The sequence below is a fragment of the Cavia porcellus genome, unplaced genomic scaffold (assembly GCF_034190915.1).
Source record: "Cavia porcellus strain 051 isolate PalLab524CR breed Dunkin Hartley unplaced genomic scaffold, mCavPor4.1 scaffold_25, whole genome shotgun sequence".
NCBI lineage: Eukaryota > Metazoa > Chordata > Mammalia > Rodentia > Caviidae > Cavia > Cavia porcellus.
In genome coordinates, this window is record NW_026947508.1 from 33,087,755 (window position 1) to 33,111,676 (window position 23,922).

General features: G+C 37.6%; 1 protein-coding gene across 10 annotated transcripts in view; it reads left to right on the plus strand.

Moving 5' to 3' along the window:
- The first annotated feature begins 1,153 nt into the window (after nt 1-1,153).
- Nucleotides 1,154-23,922, plus strand: part of LOC134472810 (zinc finger protein 684-like) — a 122,555-nt gene continuing 99,786 nt past the window's right edge. For 6 of the 10 annotated variants that reach the window (XR_010042785.1, XR_010042786.1, XM_063235160.1 and 3 more), the window contains exons 1-2: nt 1,154-1,320; nt 21,820-21,880. Coding sequence is in view for 4 of the 10 variants with exons in the window: in XM_063235160.1 (XP_063091230.1) it covers nt 21,837-21,880 (44 nt within the window). In the remaining 6 variants the exon portion in view is untranslated. Of the gene's footprint in view, nt 1,321-21,819; nt 21,881-23,922 lie in introns of those variants that run through there. The other 4 variants (XM_063235148.1, XM_063235155.1, XM_063235154.1 and 1 more) reach the window with 1 other exon arrangement.

The window sequence follows — 23,922 nt, forward strand, 5'->3', positions numbered from 1 at the left end:
GGTGAAGCTTCGGTGCCTGCCACTACGCTGAGGTGGCACAGGTTGGAAGGCAGGGAGAGAGGTCACGAGGCCACATTCCATATGGTGCACGGGACCCCTGGAAACGGTCCGGGGCCGCAGGTCCTAGCAATCATCGACTGCGGGGCAGCTTTTGCCAACTGCATTCCCCAGACGTCACTCTGAGGGACAGGGACCAAAATCGCACGGAACTGTGCGCGGCAATTGTTAACACCAGTAACGCGGCGGTGGAGCCACTGAAGTCCCAGGGCACTATTTGCCTTGGCGGAGGAATCCAGTGTAAGTCGCGAGATCGCGGAGGGCCCTGACGCTACCGCCGCTGCCGCCGCCGTCGCCGACGCCAGTACGGTGGCGCAGAGACGTCGCGGGAGGCGAGGGAGGCGGGGGCGTGGGGGGGCGTGGGTCGGTAAGTAGTTCCGGGTGCGCGGCCCCGGATGTTGGCTGCTCCCGCTGCCGCCGCCGCTCTCGGCGCTGCTTCGGGCCCTGGCGGCTCACAACAGGCGCTATTGGGACCCTTCTTAGGGGGCGGAGTCGCACGCAGCGGCCGGGGGCTCGGCCGGGCCGTCCCGGCCTGCGCAGCCTGAGGTGAGTGCCAGGCGCCCGCGCCGCCGGGCCGGGGCGACGGGCGAGGAGGCGGGGCTGGGGCATCTCCCGGGACCGAGGCAGGGGTTGCCCTCCGCGAGACGCTTTCTGCTTTCTCAGCCGCTGCGCGCTGCGTGGTGAGCGGCGGGCGGGGCGGGGGCTCTGGCCGGGCCTGGCGGGGCGCGAGGCTTGGGTGCCTCCCTCCCCCACGGCGCTTCTCAGCTGCTGCTGCCCCTCAGCTGGGGAGCGGCGGCTCCGCGCCTCCGGCCCCTCCCCCAGATGGGGCCCGGGGGAACCGGACGTAGATCGCTGAGCTCGGAGTCCGAGGGCAGCGGGCGTCTCCTCTCCGCGACTCGCGCCCTCGTCTGGGCCAGCCCCCGGGCCCCGGCGCGATGCGAGTCCTTCTCTTCAAGCCTGTGGGCGCTTTTCGGTCCGGAAGGCGGCTAGTACCTTGTGCCTTCGGGGTGCCCTTCGGCGGAGGAGGCCCTCGCGAGGGGCCTGCGTTCCCGCCCATTCTTTCGCTGTGTCCTTTGCTGGCATTGGGGCAAAGGCAGCCGTTCCTTGCGGATGTGTTGGTGTCCTGTGTGTGTTGCATCCTGCCCACGTGGTAGGGTGTCCCGTCCCCCCCATCCTCTCCATTTTTGCAGCTGGTGAAGAGGGAGGTTAACGGGATGGTTTTTCCTTTGGTGATTTCCTACGGGTGATGTGGAAAGTGCTAAGGTCAGTTTGCTTTGCAGAGCCCTACAGTTGGTTAGATAGAAGAAACCAAGAGTTTTGTACTCTCTGAAATTGAAATCAGTAAGGGACATACCAGAGCTTAGTTTCATTGACTTTTTTTCTCATCTCCCATCAGCTCTTCTTTCTCTTCTCTCGATCCTAAAATGAGAATAAGCTCCTGTTACTGGTGCTTTGATGCGTATAGTTTTCATATTTCTGTTTTATTTTTTGTGTGTATGATTGGCAGAGGTTTTCCATTTTGGTTGTTGCACTAGTTTATGGCGTTCCTAGATGTATTTATTCCTGAATGAGTAGAGTTGGGGATTGTATCATGTATTTTCTTTTTCCTAACAATTATTTTATTTTTCCTTCTACTGTATTTTGTTCCCTCGTGAAGAAGCATACATGTCATATAGGTGTGTTATATATAGTTTTTTCTTGCAAGATAGCAGTAGTTTCACTTAGTTTCCTTTTTTGTGGAAGTCCTTTTATTTCACTTTTCTTTCTGTTGACTATGTTGGACTCTAGACACCGGTTTAGAAACATGCGGTTTGTATACTTTTTTCCCTCCTATAATGTCCTTTCCAGGTTAAGTTTCCATCGTCCTGTGTTTAGCTTTTTTGAGACCACAGATTGCTCTCTTTACAGGGAAGAGACTACTGTAACAGTGAGAGAAATCTTTCATTCCTTCTAGACCTTAGCACATACTTACAGTAAAGCAGTACATCTCTTAGAGTTTTGTTTCTTCCCTAACTGGGTGGGGTATATAAATGTGGTTGACTTTTTTAGTTTCTTAAGTAAATCTGAGAAGTTGTCTTTTTCTGGTCTTGTGTTGGAGTTACCGAGAGAATCTTGTTCTTGGCTTTGTGCTGCTGAAGATCCTGGAGAGTTTCTCATTCCATTATGAGATTTTTTTGGATGAAGCCAGAACATAATTATTTTGGCCTTTTTAGTTAGTTAGTTTGGGTGAAATAAAAAATTTTACTGTTTCGAAGTCACTCAGTTCCTAAATAGCTAGCATTCTGTTGTTTTTCATATTATGTAGTCTTTTTGAGAATGAATTAAAATCATGTGTGTGTGTGTTATTGGAAATTGAACTCAGGCCTTCATATTGAATTGTATCTCAGCCCTTCTAGAAAATTTTTTTATTTCAAGACTAAGTTTTGCGAAGTTGCCCAGGCTGGGGTTGAATTTGGAGTCACCCTACCCAGCTTCCAGAGTGCTGAGATTAGAAGAGTGCACCATTATACTAGCCTTGAGTTATATTTCTAATAATTGTTTTATTTCTTTTATTGGGTATAATTGTTAGTATAGTCTTCCTTTTTCTTTCTACATAGAACAAAAACACTGAAATACAGATCGTGCCTGCTTTTACTGTGCTAAGTTATGGGTGGGGCAGTGGAAAGCAGTGATTGTCTTTTGATACAATGTGAAACATTTTTTAGTAAGTCAGTCAACATTTGTGTACTGTACTTCTGCAAAGGACCGAGCTGCCTATTTGTGAAGTAGTCTTATGAAAAAACTTGGAAACTAAAATAGGGGTCTCTTTGAAAAACTCAACAGTTGTTGAAAGAGGAACAGAAGTTTCTTTTGTTGGAGAAGCAGCGCTTGTACATCAAAATCACTGAACAACCAGGTATGGTGGTGCCTGCCTGTAATCCTAGCACTTGGGAGGCTAAGGTAAGGAAGATTGCTGTCAATTCAAGGCCAGCCTGGGCTACATAGTAAGTTTAAGGCTACCCTGAACTAGATAGCAAGACCCTGCCTCAAAAAACGAAAACAAACAGACAACCTACAAAATCACCAAATAACATCCAACTCCTGTTGGAGTTAAAAGTGCAACCAAGGTCAAAGATTTATGTGATATGTGAGAAAAATTCACAAAGTGGAAAGAGTTTTTCCAGGAAATCAAAGAGGCATGTGCAAAGGCAGAGAAATGGCAATAGACAAAAAATATGAAGGACCTTGACTGTCACAGATAATCTGTATTGGTGAATAATAAGTGAAGTTGGGATTGATGAGGGTGTTCATGGAGGGTCTTTCAAGGATAGAGTTAGTTTGATCGGGTACTCTAATTCTCTTCAGAAAGTGGGGAGACCAAGGCAAAAGGGTCGTTGCAAGTTTGAGGCCAGCCTGGGCTAGGAAAGTGAGCTCAACGCCAGGCTGAACTGCCTAGTGAGACCCTGTCTCAAAAAGCCAAAAAACAAACAAACAACAAAAAGAAGGAGTAAGATGTCCTGACATATAAGGTACTGGTTGAATAGCTAACATTAAGTACTTATGTATGCCAGACATTTTTCTGAACTATGTGTATTACCTTACTGAAACGTAAGGGACTTCAGGCAAGTTACTAAACCTTATGCATTTAATCATTATCTAGAGAAAGGAAATGCAGATTTTGTAGTGACTGGACTATAACTGGTAGTAAAATGTGAGTAGATATGTATAAGATGGGAAGTATAATGGAGAAGGCTTTGAGCTTTGGAATTTTGAGTCACATAATAGACTAATAGGTAAAACATTCTGAGAAGAATCAGGAAGTACATTAGTGGCACAGAAACCAAAGATAGGAAGATTTTTCCACCACAAAGGTTGATAGTACCAAATTCAGTCTTCCAGTTCAGACACAGTGACTATAGTGAAGACGGTTGAACTAGACCAGGAGGAGGTGATTCATAACCATAGAATTTTGAAAGGAAAGATAATAGATGCCAGATTTGTTATTAGTAGGATTTGTAGAGATATAATGGTCTCATGATAATTTTCATTATTTTTTCCTAATTCCTACCTCAGCCTGGGTCTCAGTCTAGTTCACATGTCGGAGCTCACTAATTTTTTTTTTTTAAAAAAGTGTTTGAGACAATTCTAATTTAGCAGTTCTCTTCTTAATCTTTTCAGAACAGCTTTATGTATTGAGATAAAATTTACATTCCATAGAATCTATCTATTTAAAGTATACAGTTCAGTGGTTTTTAGTGTCTTCACAGAGGACAACCATAACCACAGCAGTTTTTAGAATAACATTTCAAAAAGAAATTTGGCTGGACGTGATGGCACATGCTTATAATCCCAGCTCTCTAGGAAGCTGAGGCAGGAGGATAACAAGTTCAAACCTATTCTGGGAAACGTAGCAACTTAATGAGGCCATGTCTCAAAAAAATGTACTGGCTCAGTGCAAGGCCCTCGGTTCTCGATTCCCAGTGTCACGAAAGGGGGACTCTTGTATCCATTAGCAGTCACCTCCCCAACTCCATACACACATAGTCCAAAGCAAGTCAGTAATGTATTTAACATGTCTATTGATTTGCTGGTTCTGTACATTTCCTATAAGGGGAGTCATGCTGTTTTCATTTCAGTCTTTTGTGTCTGACCTCTTTTGCTTAGTGTGTGTTTCAGTGGTTATCCATGTTGTATGTATCAGCAGTTCCTTTTCATTGTCAAATAATATTTTATTATGTTAATGTACTACATTTTTGACTGTTCGTCAGTTGATGCACATTTAAGTTTCTTATTCATCTTCATCAGTTCTTCACATTACAGTCTTTGTAGCCTTCCTGGCAGATTATAACCTCTGTTGTACATTTTAGTAGGCCTTAGGGGTATGAAAATGAGTAATACATGGGCCCTGAGCATTTATTTAGAGCTTGAATGGATTGGGTATGTTTTCTCATGCATTATCTCATTTGATCTCACAATAACCCTATAATGTAAAATGAGCAGTTTGAAATTTGGGTCGGGAGGCTTGCACATTTAAGTCTGTGGAGCAGTAATGGAGCAAATAATTTTTGGCTTGTGTTTGTGCTGTTTCTTCTAGTATGTGCTGCTTTTCTAATTTAGAGGATCCCCACGAAAAATTCTAGAGACTTAACAGGGATTACTTACTTGAGTAGTCACTGAATTTTAATGATTAATCTTTAGCATGTCAAGACTTCAGACTTTGTCTTTCAGAACTTTAATAGGAATTAAGATGGTGATGACAATAATGATAAATAATAATGGCTAACATTTTTTGAGGCGTTACTGTTGGCACAAAAATGATGTAAATACTTTTATTATATAATCCTCCCAACTCCTAAGAGGTAGATTTTATTATCATCAAAGTGTTACAGATGAGGAAATAGGCATAGAAGGATTAAGTCGCTTGTTCAGAGGTACATAGCTAGGAATAAAGAGCCAGGATTTGAACCCTTGCTGTCTGTTTTCAGAATTTAGTAGCTCTTAATCACTGCACTGTTCTGTTTACTAGTTATAAATTAAAAGAGAGTAATATTCCAAGTAAGAGCATGACTAGGAATATGCAGATAGGATTTTACCAAAGTTAACTTGACATTGCATCCACCTTTTCTTTAAATATGGACCTAACATTGTAACATTATAGTATACAAAGATAAATGCTTAAATATTTGGGTATATTGTTTTTGTTTGTCCTTGCTAATAGTCTCTCAGCTTAGAAATCACATTGTTTTCACTGCTCTCTTGGCTTTTTAGTTGTTTTGCTTTCCATATAGTCACTATTAGGAAACCTGGGCTTGCGACAGCTAATGCTCATTTTTAACCTTTCCAAAGCCTTCTTTTAACTGTTAAATTTTTTTTCCACTTTGAACAATTAGCCTTTCAGTCATAGAGAGGGAGATAATTCTTTACCTACTCCATTCCAAATCAGAAAATACTGCATCACAGTGGCATTTTATAACAATTGTTAAAAATTTTGATGATCTTAATTGGCATAACTGGGTCTTAGTGCACAAATAATAAAAGCACAGTCTTTTGGTTTAAAGAGATTGACTTACACTGAAATTGGAAAAGGCATCTGCTGTACAGGATTTTTGATTTAATAGAATTTGTTATAACCAGATCAGCAAAGCATTATTACTGTGGACCATCTGTTGGGATATGGAAGTAGCTTTGTTACATGGAACCAGATGTTATACTTATGTTTTTAACAGCATTCTATGTATTTTAAGTACATTTTGTTCTTAGATACCTTCTACTGTTATTCTACTTGACATACATACTAACTGATAACCTGAGAATGTGATGTTTTTCAAGTGTGATGTTTTCTATAGAATTAGGATAAAATATATGAGACACAGTAATTCATGTGATATGAAACTTTAGTACTACGAGATAAAAGATAAGTATGAATATATGTTATGGGACAGTAACATAGAACCCAATTCAGTAAGAACTCTTACTTTGACACCATTGATAGGCTTAGATTCAAATAATTTCTTTCCTTTTTTCTGTTTAAAATTTTTTTGTTGATACTGAGAATTGAACTCAGAGCCTTGTATATATGAGACCTGTGTTCTGCCACTGAGCTACATCCCACTACCTCCCCTGCTTTCTTTTTTATTTAATTTGAGACAGGGTCTTGAGATACGTTACCAAGAGTTTCCTCAAACTTTTGATCTTTCTGCCTCAGCCTCCTGGGGTTATAGGTATGTGCCACCATGCCCAGCTCTAATAATTTCTAGGTTACTTTGGTTGCTTGAAGAATTTTATTATAAATCTAAAGTGATTTCATTTTGGTGTAATTAGACCTACATTAACACTGTACTGACTTATTTCCCGTCATTAAGGGGTGAAGTAGTCTGTAATGAACGCAAATTTTCAGAGTGTAATTAGACGAGCTAATGTTAGAACATAATCATAGAGACTTTTTAGAGACTCCAAACACTATGTTGTCTATTTTTTATTATTTTCAAGTCATGTGTAGAGAGAGATGGTCACAGATTCTGTTAAAAACTTAGCCCTACCTATGATGACCCTGTAGGAAACTACATAATCAGCTGACTTTAGTTTTGACCTGGGGTACAAAGTTAAAAGCATAACTAAATTTTTCCTAGATAGAGTCCTTTTTTGGGTGGGGATGTATATTAGGAATCAAACTCAACCTCTCGCTTGCCCACCAGGTGCTGTGCTGCTGAGCTATATCCCTGGCCTAGGTAGAATCCTGCTCAAGTGACATAGTGTCAGATTGATCACCTAATTGATTGAATTTTGTGCTGATGTAATTGTATTAAAAAACCTCAAAACTTGGAATCATTTTCTTCCCATGTTTGAGGCCTAACCTTTCTTTAATAACATTAATAGGACAGCTTTCTAATAACTGAGATTTACAAGAGAAATAGATGAGGGGGGTAGACAGCTAGAATTCAACTAAGAAAGTTTCAAATTTTGTTTGCTTAGAAATGAGATTGGAGTGGTATATTGGAAATAGGTTATTGTTAACATGCTAGATTTTGGCTGATGAATATACAGGTATTAAATTATTAAAAATAACTTTTAAAGGCGTTTGTGGCTTGGCTGTACACTTCTGGAAATTATTTAAAGTGACAGCAGCCAGATACCCAGCTACTGAGAGTTCTGGACCCTCTGAAAGAAGCTGGAACACAGTGTTGAGAGCTATTGTACCCTTTGAAAGAAGATGGAACAGTGTTGTAGCAGGAAGTGAATGACATGGCGTTGGTTTCTGCTGGTGTGGTTATGTCTGTGAATCTGTGACATACTTAGGAATAGACAGGTAAAATGTGTTGTAGATGAATGGTTTTGTTTTATCATGTATTCATGGAGAGCAGCCACCAGAGAAATGCTGTCTTTACCAGTCAGAGGAAACCTTATTGAATGTTGTTTATTAGAGAGCATTTGTGTTTTTGAAACATTTTCATCTTATATTTGGTTGAATTTTATTGAGTTTGTTACAGTTTGGAGCCTCACAGAAGCCCTTTGATTGATGTAGGTAGGGCAAGTAATACTCTTGATAAATGGAGAAACTGAAGCTAAGATTTACTTAGTGACACTCACTTAATAGGGGAGCAGACATTAGAGCCCAAACTCTGCATTTCTTTTCTAGACTTGTACTGTCAAATTTAGGAGTCGTAAAACTAGTGGGCAACTTCCTTAAATGTAGGTCAATTTTTCATTCTTTGGAAGCATTCTGACTAAATCTGCATTCTGTGTCTTTAGAATTCTGGAGGTGAGGATGGGAAGAACTTAGAATAGAAACTCTTAAGGATTGCCAAACAAATTAGGTCTTATTTTGTGAAAGTACGTTGAGAAATTATTTGGAACATGGTTCTACTGAGGGTGCCTGGATTACTGCCACAGCATGAAATCTGTTGTCTCTTGCATGGTGGGCTGGTTATGTAGCCTAAGCTAGTGATCTTCCTGCCTTATTCTCCTCAATTGCTGCGATTACAGGCATGTGTCACCATGCCCAACTGCATGGTGGGTTAGAAGACTGAGAGTATGTAATGTAAAGAAGATGTAACTGAATGGAAAAGACTGGGAGAAAAAGCATAGCAACGAGTAACCTGTCTTTATGTGAGCGTACTTTTATAGTTTAAAAGAAAACAAACTATTTTTTCCAGATGAAAATTTGGAAGAATATGAATGTTAGCACATTTGAAGGGCAGTTTAAAAAGCTGGTATTATCAAAGTATTTTGCTTTCTAAGCAGTTATGAAAATCAATGAGCCTGGTAACTTATTTAATTACAGTCTTGTAGGTCAAGATTCGAGTGAAGTAAGTGGTTTAAGTTTTTGTTAGGTTTTGGTCCTTTCAAGAAATTAATTTTAGTCCTCCAGAGGCAAGCAAAATTTGGTATTGTGGGTTTTGTTTGTTTTGTTTTGTTTTCTTGAGACAAGATTTCACTATGTAGTCCATGCTGGCTTTGAACTCACTATGTAGCGTAGGCTAACCTTAAACTTGTGATCCTCATACCTCACCATCCCAACTGCTGAGATTATAGGCATGTGTCACCACACCTGACTTAAAATACTATTTTTAACTCATAAACATTGGATTTATTCATTTCTCTTACTCGCTCACTTATTTGCCCTCTTGTTATGTGCTGGCATACTGGGGACACAAGTGAAAGCAGAGTTTGCTATCAGCAGAGACTGCAGCTTTTAGTTGGTGAGAGACATCACAGAGATATCTTTGGCATATAGAGGTATCCTGCCATTTCTTCTGTTTATGAATTAGAAAGGCAGAATGGGGGCTGGGGATTTAGCTCAGCGGCATAAGCACCTGCCTGCAAGCAGGCAGTGAGTTCGATCCCCAGTACTGATTAAAAAAAGGAAAAAAGACAAACAACAACAACAACAAAAAGGCAGAATGACTAGTTTGCTTATTTAAAGGATTTAATGCTTTTAGCTGTATATTTAGGTAGTTACAATAGTAGCTGATGTCTTCATGATTCTTTATAGAACATTGAAGATCATTGATCTAAATATAAAGAATTTCCTCATCTGAGGAACAGCTTACTGAAGTAGATGATGTAGGCATTCTGATTTGTATCAGGTTTGCTTTGGTAGCCTGATTAAGAAATACTGTATTGACTCTTCTGGAATGGAAACTCTTTTTAGGTTTTTATCCTCCCTATATTCGGTCGTGCTTCCCTTAACAATAAGGATGTGTTCTGAGAAGGGTGTTGTGAGGTTATTTTGACTTTGTAGGAATATCTAAGTGTGCTGTACTTATACAAACTAAAATGATAATGACTTCACTTAGGGGTGATACATTCTTATGAGACCATTGTCGGTGCAACATGTTATGTGGCTTATGGCTGTCCTTATGTTGTACATGAAATGTGGTAGGCATTGTTGTGTATTTCTTATGCTAATAACAGAAAGAATATTTCATGATTAACTTTAAGAATTTTAATATTACAGATAACTTGTATCAAAAGTTACCTTTTGTCTAGTGTAGAGAGATATACTATATAGTAGTTCTTTCTTCATTCAGTGTAGTGAGCTATCTCACTTCAGCACTTCACATAGTCATTTAGCTTTTCTTTTTGTTTCTCTCTTTCTTTTTTTTGGAGGCAGGGTCTCTGTGGTTCAGGATGGCCTTGAACTCACTATGTACCCCCAGGCTGGCATCAAACTTGTGGTGATCCTTCTGCCTCAGCCTTCCAAATGTTGGGTTTACAACTTGTGCCACTATGCTCAATAGTCATTTAGCTTTTCTTTGAATATTATTGTTGCCTGTAGTTGAAAGGTGACAGCTGTAATTGAGTTAAAATTTGCTTCTAATTTCTTTTTGCCTGTTTTTCCATGTGGAATAGCAGAGACTTTGTTTGCCTGTCACAAGATAACATGTTAAATATTTAAAGGTGAATACTCTTTCAGCAAAAAAAAATTTTTTTTTGATACCTGTGCATTCAATACACTGTTCTGGGTGCTATGAGAAACCCAGAAGTAATTAAGAGGTGTTTGTTTACAAGGAATGTGAGGAATGTTACAGAAAAAGAGCCTTGGATTTGCCAAGAAGAGAGTGCTTTTGCTTGATGATGATCAAGAAAGCTTTGTGGAAGAGATAGTGGTTGTGATAATATTAGAGATTGGGTTCTCTAATCTGAAGGCATAGTCGAAGATTTAGAAAGGATGGAGGTGAGAGGAGTAGAAAAAGAATCAGGTTGGTTGTTTGCCAGCTATACTCCAGGATATTAAAAATGCTCCTTATTGTATCCTTAGCACCTGAGGGAGTGTTTGTGAAATAATTGAGGCTCAGTAAAGTTTATTTATTGAATGAATGAATAACTTTTCACATTTTAGAAATACTGAATATCCTTTTCTTAGACATTCACAAAGGAGTCTCAGATATTGAACACTTTGATAAAAGAATGATTATCACTTATTTTCTTTTTTTGTACTGGGGATTGAATTTATGACTGCCTCCTTGTACAAGGCAGGTGCTTATGCCACTGAGCTAAATCCCTAGCCATGTCACTTTTTTTTTTTAGTTTGTAGACATTCTTTTTTATTTTATGGAAAAAAGGTAAAACAATTTCATAACAAAATAGAATAACAGTAGTTGTACGTTACATGTTGTTATCTTTAAAGTAGTTGCTCAGGGCTGGGGATTTAGCTCAGTGGCATAAGTGCCTGTCTTGCAAGCAGGCAGTCGTGAGTTCGATCCCTGGTACCGATAAAAAGGAAAAAGACAAAAAATAAATAAATAAATAAAATAAAGTAGTTGCTCAGGGTTCAGGATATAGGTATAAAGATTTCTGCAATTGTTATTAGCACAAACCTTTTGTTGAACTGAGACACTAATAGTATAACTGCCTTGCATTTTCCCCTCTTTTCCTGCTTTTTCAAATGCCCATTAACAATTCTTGAAATAGTCTGAAAAATATTATGCTGGGTCTGCATGTAGAGATGAGATGGAAGTCTGAAGATCAGTGTTTCTACCTGAAACTAAACATGCCCACTTTCTTCAGTCGTTCTGTACTAGCCGTTTGGTTTCTAACCACTTCACTAGTCTGTATCCCTCCCTGCAAGCATTCTAGCTTGTAAGTGTTCTTAACATGAGTAGCTCAAAACAGAATACAGTACTCTGGTATGAACTAACCACAGTGAAGTGTGCATTGGACACGTTACAGTCCTCCTAGATCTGAGTACTATTCTAATAAGGTCTAAGATTGTATTTTGTTTCTTTTTAGCAGTAGCAACTGAGTCATTGCTTTGGCTCATACTCAGTTTTCATATTAATTTACAAGAGGTTCTTTGAGTAGATTTAAAGAGATTTCTTATTAGGATAGCTAACAAAATGAATACCCATTTTCTTCTGATTGACTATATGCTGTTTTCTAAGCACTAGTTCATTCTTAACTTCCTGAAATCAGAGAAAAAAAAAATTGTACAATGCCAGAGTTGAGGGAGTAACATTCAAAAGACTTTGGTACAAGTGCTTTGTTGAGTATGCTGTAAAGCATATAAAATAATAATGAATTGCCATTTAGCAATCACTGAGATTCAAATAATTAAGGTATTTTCCACGTGTCTCATTTTTTCTTTGTGCCTGAAGTACCTGAAAGAAAAATTGAGACACTTTTTAAAACCTGTTATTAGTATGTATCTCTAAACAAGACATTTTCATGCATCTGTGTTATGATTATAACAAAATCGATTGTCTTCAGTGTCATCTGATATTCAGTTCATAAATCAGATTCCTACACTTGATCTTAGCCAAAAGGCTGAGCTGTGATAAATCAAATTTCTGATTAAAGATACCTTTTTATTATTTGTTTTTAATTGAATCAATATGTAGACCAAGTCTACACATTGCGTTGGTTATGTTTCTTATTTCTTTTATTCTAACAGCAGTTTCTCCTCCTTACTTTTTGATACCATTTGACTCTTTTGGTTCTTTATGTTTTTGTACCAAAGATGCAGATACTGTTACTATCCCTTTTGAAAATGTATTACGTTTTTCTTCTTTTACATCATTTCAGCAAGCAGTTTGGAATGTAATGTCCAAAAGGAGTACTAGGCATTGAGGTAGGTATGAAGGTTAATTTGACCTAGTAGAAGCCAACATTGTAATGGTAGAGACAGCTGCCTCCTGAAATAATACCAAGTGTATTGTTTGCCCTCTTATGGGTCATGCCTTGTTTACAGTAGCCTCCTATTACTTCCCCTTGGATGCTCCCAGTGGAATCTTGTACTGATCAGGACCCATGGTTAATTATTGAGTCAATCTAAATTACGCCTATTTTGGGCCTGTCAGTGCTTATACTGTCTCTTTGGGGGAACTAAAGCAAAGTTCATGTTATAGTTACCATGTAGCATTTTAATTCTCCAACAAGGTTATAAACATCATGTCTTATTTTTCCTTGTGGTTCTGAACTTTGAAGAGACCTGATTCATGCAATAGTTCTACTTTTCCCTGAGTCATTAGGACTTTCTGCCATTTAAAAAGCAATAATTCAGATCTTATTCTACAATCTGAATCAGGGATGACAGATACACATACAGTACATGATTTGCATGTTAGCGCTTCCCCATCACATGGTCCTGGCAATCTACTAATTTCTGGTTGCTTTTAGACACGACTTTCTCAAGCATTTCGGGCATCCACTATCATTTGAACTTGATTGACAAATGATAATGAAACCTTTGTGCTATCCTTGTCCTAAATCAATATTTCCTGAATTAACTGGTAAATCAGAATCACCTGAGATAACTTTTAATTTCCTGGATTTCATTCTAGACTCCTAAAATTTCTAAAAATGGAATAGAAATGATTCATATGAAGTCAGTAATTTTTTTTTTAAAGACTAACTTTGGGGGACACGGGATAGGTAATTTTTATTTTGTTAGAAAATTCTGGTAATGGAGACTATCCTTCTATCTTTGTTACAGTATAGCATTTAGTTACTCTTGACAACCAGTAAATTCTGATGGGTTTGATTTACTCTTCAAGAGTATGGTAGGTCTTTTGCTTTGAATTACACCAGGGAAAGCACATGAATCAAATGCCCAAGATAAAGATACAGGATCCAGAGTAGTGACATGTTGATTTTCTAAATATAACTGAGGTCAGATTTAAAGCCTCAAAACCTTTCAGTCTTCTAAAAGATTATTCTCTGTTTAGTGAATACTTTTAGAAGTTGTTTAAAATGGAGCTCAATGTTTTTGGACTAAACTTGTAGATTTTTAATATTTCATGTATGTTCATTACAGGGGATTTAAACAAACAATGTGATTTAACTTCATATACTTTCATCATATTTCCCATAAAAATAAATCTATACTTTGAAAAAGTTCTTTATTTGACCACACAGTTTGTGTGGTCACTGCATCTTGTGGGTAAATTATTGAGTCTAGTAGAGAGACTGAAACTTCAGGATTATCCTGTGGGTTTTTAATGGCTGGCTCAGAAATAGAATCTTGTGTTATTTACTGAATTATGATTTGGTTTGAAGAGGGTGACCTGTGATCTGTTTATATAAATTGCAGGAAGTAAAGTTAGGAGTTTGGAAGAACTTACGAAGCTTGAATGGGTTTTTTTTTTTTCTTGTCTTCTGTTTCTTCCTGGGCCTGATCTTGATTTAGGAAGAGAAGGTATACCCATTGATTAGAGCTTTCAAAAATAACAAACAGCCAATTGTGGCACATGTGTTGTAGGTTCACCACCACTGGGGTAGCCTAAGTAGTTGATTCATAGGTAACAGTAGAATAAGTTCCTTTAGAATAATTTCAGGTGTATGAACTTTTTTGTGGACTGTATGTATATTTTTGTTAAATACGTTTTATGAATGCACGTCACGTTTGGAAATAATAGAGGCCCAGAAAACAAGGGCTACTGAATGGTTCAAGGGAGGGGACTATTGATTTGAAGGTAATTGCTTTTAGTAGAGTTGCTTTCTAGTATAGTCATTACTTTACTTTTCTAGCATTGGGATTTGGGAATGGATCTTGTACTAATGAGAGAAGTGGGAATTAGAACAAATAAGAACATTTGTATAATGCTTCTGAACACTTTTCCCCCAACAACGTTATTGAGATTTAATCATACACCATATAATTTACCTATTTGAAGTGTAGAATTCACTGTTTTTTAGTATATATTCATAGAGTTGTGTAATCATTGCTACATTCTAATTTTAGAACATTCTCCTCTCCTAAAAGAAGCTCCATACCTTCGAGCAATCTCTATTCTCCTTTTACCTCTTCTCTTCCCCCTAGCCCTAATCTGTGTAACGCAACTACTCAGGTATAACCTAATTGCTAATATCAGTTTGTCAGTTGTGGACATTTAATATAAATGGAATCATACATGTGGTTCTTATGACTAATTTCTTTCACTTAGCATGTTTTCAAAGGTTGTGACGTTTTGTCAGAGTATTCTATTGCATGGTTATAACACATTTTGTTTATTCATTAGTTGATGGACATTTGGATTTTTTTTTTTTTCTGTTAGGATTTAGTGCTACTAAGAACATTCTTGTTTAAGTTTTTCTGTGGGTGTAGATTTTATATTTTGGGATATTATATCCAAGGAGCAGAATTGCTGGTTCATATGGTAAATCTATGTTTAACTTTTTGGCAAATCACCAAACTGTTTGCCAGAGGGGCTATGCTATTTTGGATTTCTGCTGGCAACACATGACAGTTTCAGTTTCTACATATCTTTGCAACACTATTATCTTTCTTTTAAAAAAGCAATCCTGGTGGGAATGAAGTAGTATATTACTGTAGTTTGGATTTACATTTCGCTGTGACTAGTGATGATCAACATTTTTTCATGTGTTCATTGGACATTTGTGTATTTTCTTGTAAATATGGCTGGTGAGATCCTTGGATTGTCTTCTTATTGGGCTGTATGAGTTCTTTGTATATTCTGGATACCTAACTCACGGGGTTGGTCCTAAATTGCTTGGGGTAGAAAGAAGTGATTGCTACAAGGACTGTGCTAATTAAAGATTTGATGCATTTTCAGTCATACCTTATTTTAAATTTCTTTTTTCCAGCTCTGGAAGAACTTGGTTTATTCATTCATTTAACAAATGAGGGCTTGCGTGTACCCAAGGTTTTGAGGATGTACAGAGAATAAAACAGACAAAACTTCCTATTCTCATGAAGCTTACATTTGTGGAGGAGAAACTGTAAATAAAAGTTACATCAAATGATGAGAAAAGCTGTGAAGAATAAAGCAGAATAATGATGACAGAATAAAAGTTAAAAGTACTTCTTGCCTTTATTGAATTCTTAATCTATACCTCTGTGCTCTGATTGACTTTATTGCACTTTCCATTTACTTTCACTTTATACAATGGTTGGTTAACTTTCTTTTCCCTCTTGGAATTCTTAACCTCATTGCAGTCTTTTTTTTTTTTTTTTTTTTGTCTTTTTCCTTTTTATCCTTTTTATTGGTACCGGGGATCGAACTCACGACTGCCTGCTTGCAAGGCAGGTGCTTATGCCGCTGAGCTAAATCCTCAGCCCCCCCTCATTGCAATCTTAAGTTTTGCTCTCTCTGTTCCACACAATAAACTCTGCAGTTATTTTATACTAACAGCCAATATCCCTCTGTTGTGTCCATCTTGATACACATTTGACACAATTGCCTTTTTCTCCCTAACATCTCTTGCTGCTATCTGTAATACTACTTTCTCAAGTTTTTATTCTTTTTGAACAGGTTCCTCTGACCTCTCTTTTAATACTTCCATGGTGCATTGAGGATCCTCATGAATTTAATCAGAGGAGAGCGGATGACAATTTTGCTCAAGCTACACCTGGGTGTGTTCAGGTTTAACTAATGGAGCTGGGGTGGACAACTGATTACTATTCACTCAGCGAGATTCTTTTCCTTGCGCTTCATCTGGCACATTTTACTCTAGCTGATTAAAATACAGATTATTTCCAACACTACTTTAATGATTACTTGTGACTGATAGTAGAGTATATAGTAGTTCATAATGTTAGGTCAAATGGCCTGAATCACAAAGGTTTTTCCTTCATGGAAATTAATGAATTGTATACTTTCTAGATTCAGAAGTAATAAAAGGAGTAGCTTTTTGACCTCTTGCTGTAGTATTTGTTTTCAAAAATTCAGTTCTTTTTGTCTTGTATTATGCTCATGCTTTTATTCAGTCTACTTTCATAGTAATTGAAACATGAAGTTAACCTTGGAGAAATTGCCAATAATAATCAGTGGTACATAGTAATTGTCAGAGGTGGAATTCCAGTGTAGGTCTTCAGAATCAAAAATCATTTGTTATGGATTAAAAACTGGTGGTCAATTTAACACCAGCTGAATTAAATCAGCATGGTGCTGAGTGTTGCTGGTCCACCTGAGGAAAGTTGCCAGCATAAAAGGAGATGTGGGGAAAAGTGGGGTGTTGTGTGTTCTCCTAAGTGTTGTTTGGAGCCATTGGTTCTGGAGGAGCTTGTCATGGCTAGCAACTCCGAAATGAATTTAGCTATTTTCATTGGAAGAGCTCAGGACCTTATCACTGAGAATGGCTGCGGTTCACTTTGGAGGAACGCTGGTCCTTACATTGAGCATCCCTTCTTGGCTCCAGAGGGCAAGATGTGTGCTGTTTAATCTCCAGCAGAAATTGGCACGGTGGCTTCCTGATATGTCACACTTGAATTCTGATCGTTGAGGAGCTCGGGACCTCATTGTCACTGAGGATGGCTGTGGTAATTTTCAGGGATGCCCTGGTTCTTATTTTGAGTCATCGCTTCTTGGTTCCACTGCAGAACCTTCAATCTACTGCACAAATCCTTCACCCTGCTGGCGTAGACTTTCTAGCTTCTACCGATGACCTTTGGGCCTTCTCTGTATATCCATAAAACAGACTTGAATGGGTCATTGTCATGGGCTCTAGGTTTTCAGCTGGACTCATGCAGAACATTGCTGTGGGATCCAGACCCTTGGCTGGATTTTCTAGATCTTTAGTGTGGTGAACAGATTTCCTGCATTTTCTCTATTTAATGCTGGGTGATTATCATAAAATAGTATAAATTCTGTATCCTGTATGTAGTTGTTTTCCTTGCAACCCCTGCCTACAACATCATCATTGTAAATTCTTTGTAAATTATAAAGCATTGTATTTCTATAAGGGTAGGAGAGGAGAGGGCTTATAGGAATTACTTGGGACCTTTTTGAAAATAACTTTCTCCACGTTCACCTCCTATTCCCAGTAATGCACCAATATACAACTATATTTGTTTTAACAGCTGCTTCCTAAATGTAAATAGTTTGTAACTGTTTAATTGCTTTTATTTAAAGGAATTCCACATTCTTCTGTTGAAAGTGGAATATAATGCAGTAACACACGTTGAAGAGTGCAAAATAGTGAGTGACTTAAAATCCGTATTCTGTGTCATTCTGTACAAACTTGTGACATACTGATTTTCAGAGAATGTGAAGAAAATGCTACTAATTGCTGTTGAAACCAAATTTAAACCATATAAATTATGAATGTAATTGAGGAATGTAATGCATGTCTAGTAGGTGCCATAGAGATACAAGTTTGTAACTTGGAGGACATCAGCAGTGAGATTTCCTGATTTGGGGGTGAATATTATTAGCTTTTTAGGAGATTTTGGTGTTGCTGATTAGTAGCCTGTTAAGTTTGATACGGGTTTTTTTAGTCTACAAGTTTGAGATTCAGGACACCATTCAGTAATCTAACTGAAAACTGGAGAAATCTGCAACTAAGGCATGGCGTTACATTAGAATAGGAAATTTAGCTGGAAACTAGAGTTGGTAGTAAAGGGTAATTGACTGAAGGTTCTAAGGATGTTGCAGTTTGGGGGACTTGATATATAATATCATTTTCCCTCTCTGAACTCTTAGCAGACTGAGAAAACAGGAATCAACAAGTAAAGAAACAAGATGCAGGAAACACCTTTTATTAAAAAATATTTTTTAACCAGGTAAAACTTAGCATGCCATACAGTTTTCTATTTTAGAGTGTACAATTCAGTTTTTAGTACATTCACAAAATTGTGTACTCATTACTATTAGAATATTTTCATTAGGTTTCATCGGGGGGGTCGTTTGTTTTTGTTTTTTGAGACAGGGTCTTGCTATGTAGTGAACTCACAGCAATCCTGCCTCAGCCTCTCGAGTGCTGGGATTATAGGCGTACACCACTGTACTAGGCTTTCATTAATTCTTAAACCTCTTAGGAGCCAGTCCCCACCAATGACTCCTTGGTGTTCAAGTTTTTTGTTAAGTAAGTTATATCCACCTACCATGCAATTTTTGGAGAGGAGTAAACTACTAGTAGTATTTAGAGAAGTCATATCTCATAAAACTGAGTCCAACAGAAGTTTTCTTCTCTAACAAATGTGAAAATTAAGCTAGAAACCCAAAGGCCGTGCTTAGATGAGAAGGCCATGCCACTTTATCAAGATAGGAAGTACATTAAGTAAAGATGATGAATTCAATTTCAGACAACGCAAATTTGGAATTTCAAGGAAGGGATATTAGATATTTATGTTTGGATAGCAGATTATTCATCCCTGCTGGAGACAAAGATTTTGAGATTCATCTGTATACATGCGATTACAATAGAGGGCCAAGTAAAGCACTCATACAATAAAAACAGAGCAATATCTTTGGTTTTGATTATGCTAACTGGTGTTTCTGCTGTGTATTGCTATGAGTGGCTTGCTTCTTTCTGGGTTTTATGACTGATTGAATTAATGTATTCACATCATTAATTTTATGATCCTATTTGTGGAAGTTTTTTAAAGGCCTAAGTCAAAGAGGATTCCCTAGGGAGAATTTGCATTTGCATGTGTTGAGGTTGAAAAGGAAAACTGCCATCCTGCAGTCACTGTAAACAACTTCTAAGTATGAAGCTTTTAAAATCATAAACATGGGGGAAGGTCAGAATATGGTTGTGAACTATCAGAGGAAACACCACTGCACTGCTGTCTTACCCTTATCTCCTGTCTACACCTGGTGCCAATGTTAAAAATGTAGTTTTCAGTCTGGTGTGATGGTGTATATTTGTAACCCCAGCCTGAGCCTGGAGCTTCTGACTTTTGAAACTAGCCTGCTTTACATTGCAAATTGCCCATCTCCAAATCCCCTCACCTGTAACCTCTCCTCTTCCAAAGCAGTCTTCCTTGTAATTCTTTTGGGTAAGACCTGAACTTCGCTACTTTTGCTGGACCTCAAGAGGCTTCAAATTAATTGAAAATTGGAATTCATATAGTTTGATAAATGTCCTAACGGTGAAGGAAAGCTAGTTTTAGTACTCTGCATATCCCCCTAATTCCCTGCTTATAGTTAGTTTTTGACTTCTGATGATACCTAATTTTTTGTCAGGTTTTTGATTCATTTGTAAAGATTTGAAAATAGATTATCTAGCATTCTAGTTATTTAACTGAACATGGTGACCAAGCCATCTATCATGTCATCCTGGCAGAAATAAAATCATGTCTGTCCAGCGTATGCAGGACACTTAGTTGTTGGTAATTTAGTTAGCTTCTGAATTAAGTTATAAACTTAGAACAGAATCCAGTGTTTTTGTTGGCTTACATAATATTTAGAAAATAAAAAATCGATTTTTAAATTAGATTTTGGATTTCTTCTTTTGAAAAACTGAAAGTTCTTACAATAATGGGCTGAGCAGGATTTGGTGACACATGTCTGTAATCTCAGTCTTCTGGATGGCCGAGAAAGGAGGATTATAAGTTTGAGCTTTCTGTCTACGGAGCTTAATAACTGAGCAAGGTTCTGTTTCAAAAAATCAGGAACTGAGGATGTAGAAAAGTGCAAGACTCTTGAGTTCAGTGCCCAGTACAAACCAAACCTCACCCTGCGCCCCCGCCCAAAAAAAACCTCTCCCACCAACAAAACAATGGGCCTAAAACACTCTTTCTTAGCAGTTGATTAGAGCTGACAGTAGAAGGCGACTCCTTCCTTTCAGACTAAACGTGGTCTCTTTAGTTGTTCAGTCTTATATCACTTGTGCAGTGTATTCACACATATACATCAATACCTGTCCTAACTTACTTCATTTATATTAATGTCTCAGTTATTTTTCTCATTGCTGAGACAAAACACCTGGCACCCTCAAGTTAAAGGAGCAGAGATTTATTTCAACTCACAGTTTGTAGGAGTTTCAGTTCATAGTTGGCTCCACGGCAGATGGGCATGGGAGAAGGGCATCAGAGGAGATGCAGTCCATGGCAAACAGGCAAGAGATTTCTGCAAGCCGTAGCAGCAAGTTTGCCTGCTTTCTGTTCCTTACTTGTATGTTCCATTTAGGCTACAAGTCTGTTGATTGGTGCCGCCCTTACCCATGGTGGGGTTTCTGTTATCCATCCTTTTAATCCCAGTGTCACACTCTTAATCCACATTCACATACTTTAATCCAGCCACCTTTGAAACTCTCTGTGAGCACATGGGAGTTTGGAGGGGAGGAACATCTAGATGTAAGTCATAATAACAAGAATCTTTGGTGTTTGTGAATCATCCTTTCTCTTATGAAAATATTCAACACTGGCACATCCTTGGGAGAGTAGCACTAATAGACATTTTCATATATGTTCACTTTATTACTTAATTCTAACAGCAAATCTGCAATGGTAAAGCTATAAAAGTGTTACACAGGTGTTCCATTACCAAATTTCAGATAAAGAAACTGAGGTTTGTTGAGGTTATGTGAATTCTTTAAGGTCTCAGCAGTGTTTCAAGTTAGAATTTAAATCTAGAATTCATTCAGACAGAGCTCCTTGTGTTCCAGTGTTAATCTTAACTTTTTTTTTAAACAATGGAACTATTTCTTCAGATGTTTTAGTGAAGTTTAGTAAATAAAACCAATGAAGGTGGCACTGCTTTCATTGAAGAGATACATGAATGGGGGAGCAGTTAATGTTGGAACCAGAGATCTGCATGCCCAATTTGATGAAGGCTTAGGCACCTTTGTGGAATGCTTGGGATTTTCTAAATAATTTGGATACACTAAGCATTATCATTTGTCAGATTATGAAATCTCAGCTCTTTTGGATGTCACAGTTGTAGTATGCTTGCTTCTTTTTTTACTCTTCCTGATGTTTCTTCTATAATACCTCTTCCTATTCAGTAGCATTTCTCATTCATGTGAGTTTGAGTTCTGATAATGGTTGTTCTTTTAGTATTCTATTTTGTTTTTCACAGTTTTAATTAGAATTGTAATGTGATTTATAATTTAATTTATTTTGGAGCATCTAATAATTAACTCTTGTTTACTTTTTAGATTCTCTTTGTGGCCAGATGGGTTTGTATGGACAGACTTGTCCATCTGTAACTTCATTAAGGTGAGTGTTCATTTCTTTTTCTCAACACTTAAAAGTAAACTCATTTGACACTGTATTTCAAGGTGAAGTTCATAATAAAACACTGCATCTTGTTTTGTCAAGTAGTGCACTTTGTATAGTGGAGAGATTTTCTGCTTACAGAGATTTTTGTAGTAATGAGATTTGGAAATATTTGTTTCCATTAGTAAGTTTAGTGAACTGAGTGAACTTAGTAAGGTTATGGTTATTTACATGAAATAACATAATTTTACACTTCCTTTGTTGTTTCTTAGCTTTGTATTTGTTTTAACCATAAAATAGTAAATTTTGATTGTTCGTAGCAAATTATTAAAAGAGACTAAAGATACTAATTTTATATTATCCTCTTTTACAATATGTAAAATACGTGAAAAAGTAAAAGTAAGTTATTGTATACATTTCAATGGTTTTAGAATTTTGAAGTCACCAGATCCTTCCTACAGGTTAACTTTTACGTGAAGTTCAATGAATAATGTAGGTAACATACTCTGCTTACTTAGACTTCCATATCTACTTTCATAGTATCTTTTGAGGGATTTTTGTGGTTCCAGTAACAATTTGAAAAATAACCTAAACCTGATTTTTAAGTTGTAACCTTTTGGAGTAGAATATAAAGTGTGATGACAGCATCTGTTAGTTACATGTGGTGTTGCAGTCAGTCCTCTCATTCATTTAGCATATCAAATACCTGGTGCGCTATTTAACACTATCCCCATAATCGTGGAATATACCTACTAGTGGAGAGAAAATTAACAAAACAAGTAGAAATATCTGTTAAGAGAGTGACAGTGATTAGGGCTAAGATAATTAAAATGGAGGACAATGTGAAGTAATGAGGATATGTGTTATTTTAGATAGGGTAGCCAGGGAAAATCACAGAGAAGGTGACAGTTGAACAAAGAACTGAAATAGTGATGGAATGAGCCTTATATTAAGTATGTGGAAGATGACCATTCTACCCCGAAGAAATCCAAGAAGTGCCCAGGCAGAAGGTTTCTCTGTGTGTTTAAAAAATATTGAGGTCTATGTGGCTGGAGCAGAGCTGGAAGAGAGTTGGAATTATCTTGTTACGGAAGACATGAGAGGAGAAAAGACAGATACAAAGTTACTAGAGCCATAAGTGTGAAGCTAAGGAATCCTTAGGATTGAGAGAGATTCTAGTTTTCTAGAATACTACAAAAAGAAAATGAACAGTGAAGCTGTTATTTCATTTTTATGTACTTCTTCCTCAGTAGAAAAACTTTGTGCTTTTATGGCATTTCTTTCTATGGGAGTGGAAATAGATGAAAAGATTGCTTTTCTATTTCCCTTGAGTTTTTTTCCCTTCCTCTGTAAATAAGAGACATCTGAATAGCTCTGAAAAGAGCTTTTTTTTTTTTAATAAAAAGACTCATAATTTCTTTAATCTTCCAAGCTGTTGTAGAACTAATTTGACTCACTGGTTTCCTTTTAGTATGATGGAGATAGTCATTTTTCTCTCTCTTTCAATACTGTATTTAAAATTTGGGAATGGTTTCTTCAGGATATTTTGATCTTCCAGTTAATATTTTTCCTTAAATATGTTTTAGTGGTGGGGTTACAATGAAACAGTCATATTAAGGCTGTTCACCAAGTGGATATTAAATATGTAAGTCAAGGTAGGGAGTGGAATGGAAGTGTGTGAAAAAAAACTTTGGACACAATTAAGATAGTAAATGAATTATAGTTGTTCCCCCAGTCATCCTAAATATTTAGAGTAAGTATTGTTTTCTTAGAGATGATATTGGTTCTTTGTTTAATATAGAAATGTATTAGGATTTTGTTGTTGTTTTTTTGTTTTAGTTTTTGGAAATTAGGGTCTCACTGTGTAGCTTAGGCTGGTCTTCAGCCCACTGTGTAGTCTAGGCTGTCCTTGAACTTGTGGTAATCTTCATGTCTTCAGCCTTCCAAGTGTTGAAATTATAGGCATGCACTACCACTCCTGACTTTATTAGGATTAAGAATTCTTACTGTATTTTTAGGATTAAAAAGTAATACTTCATAGA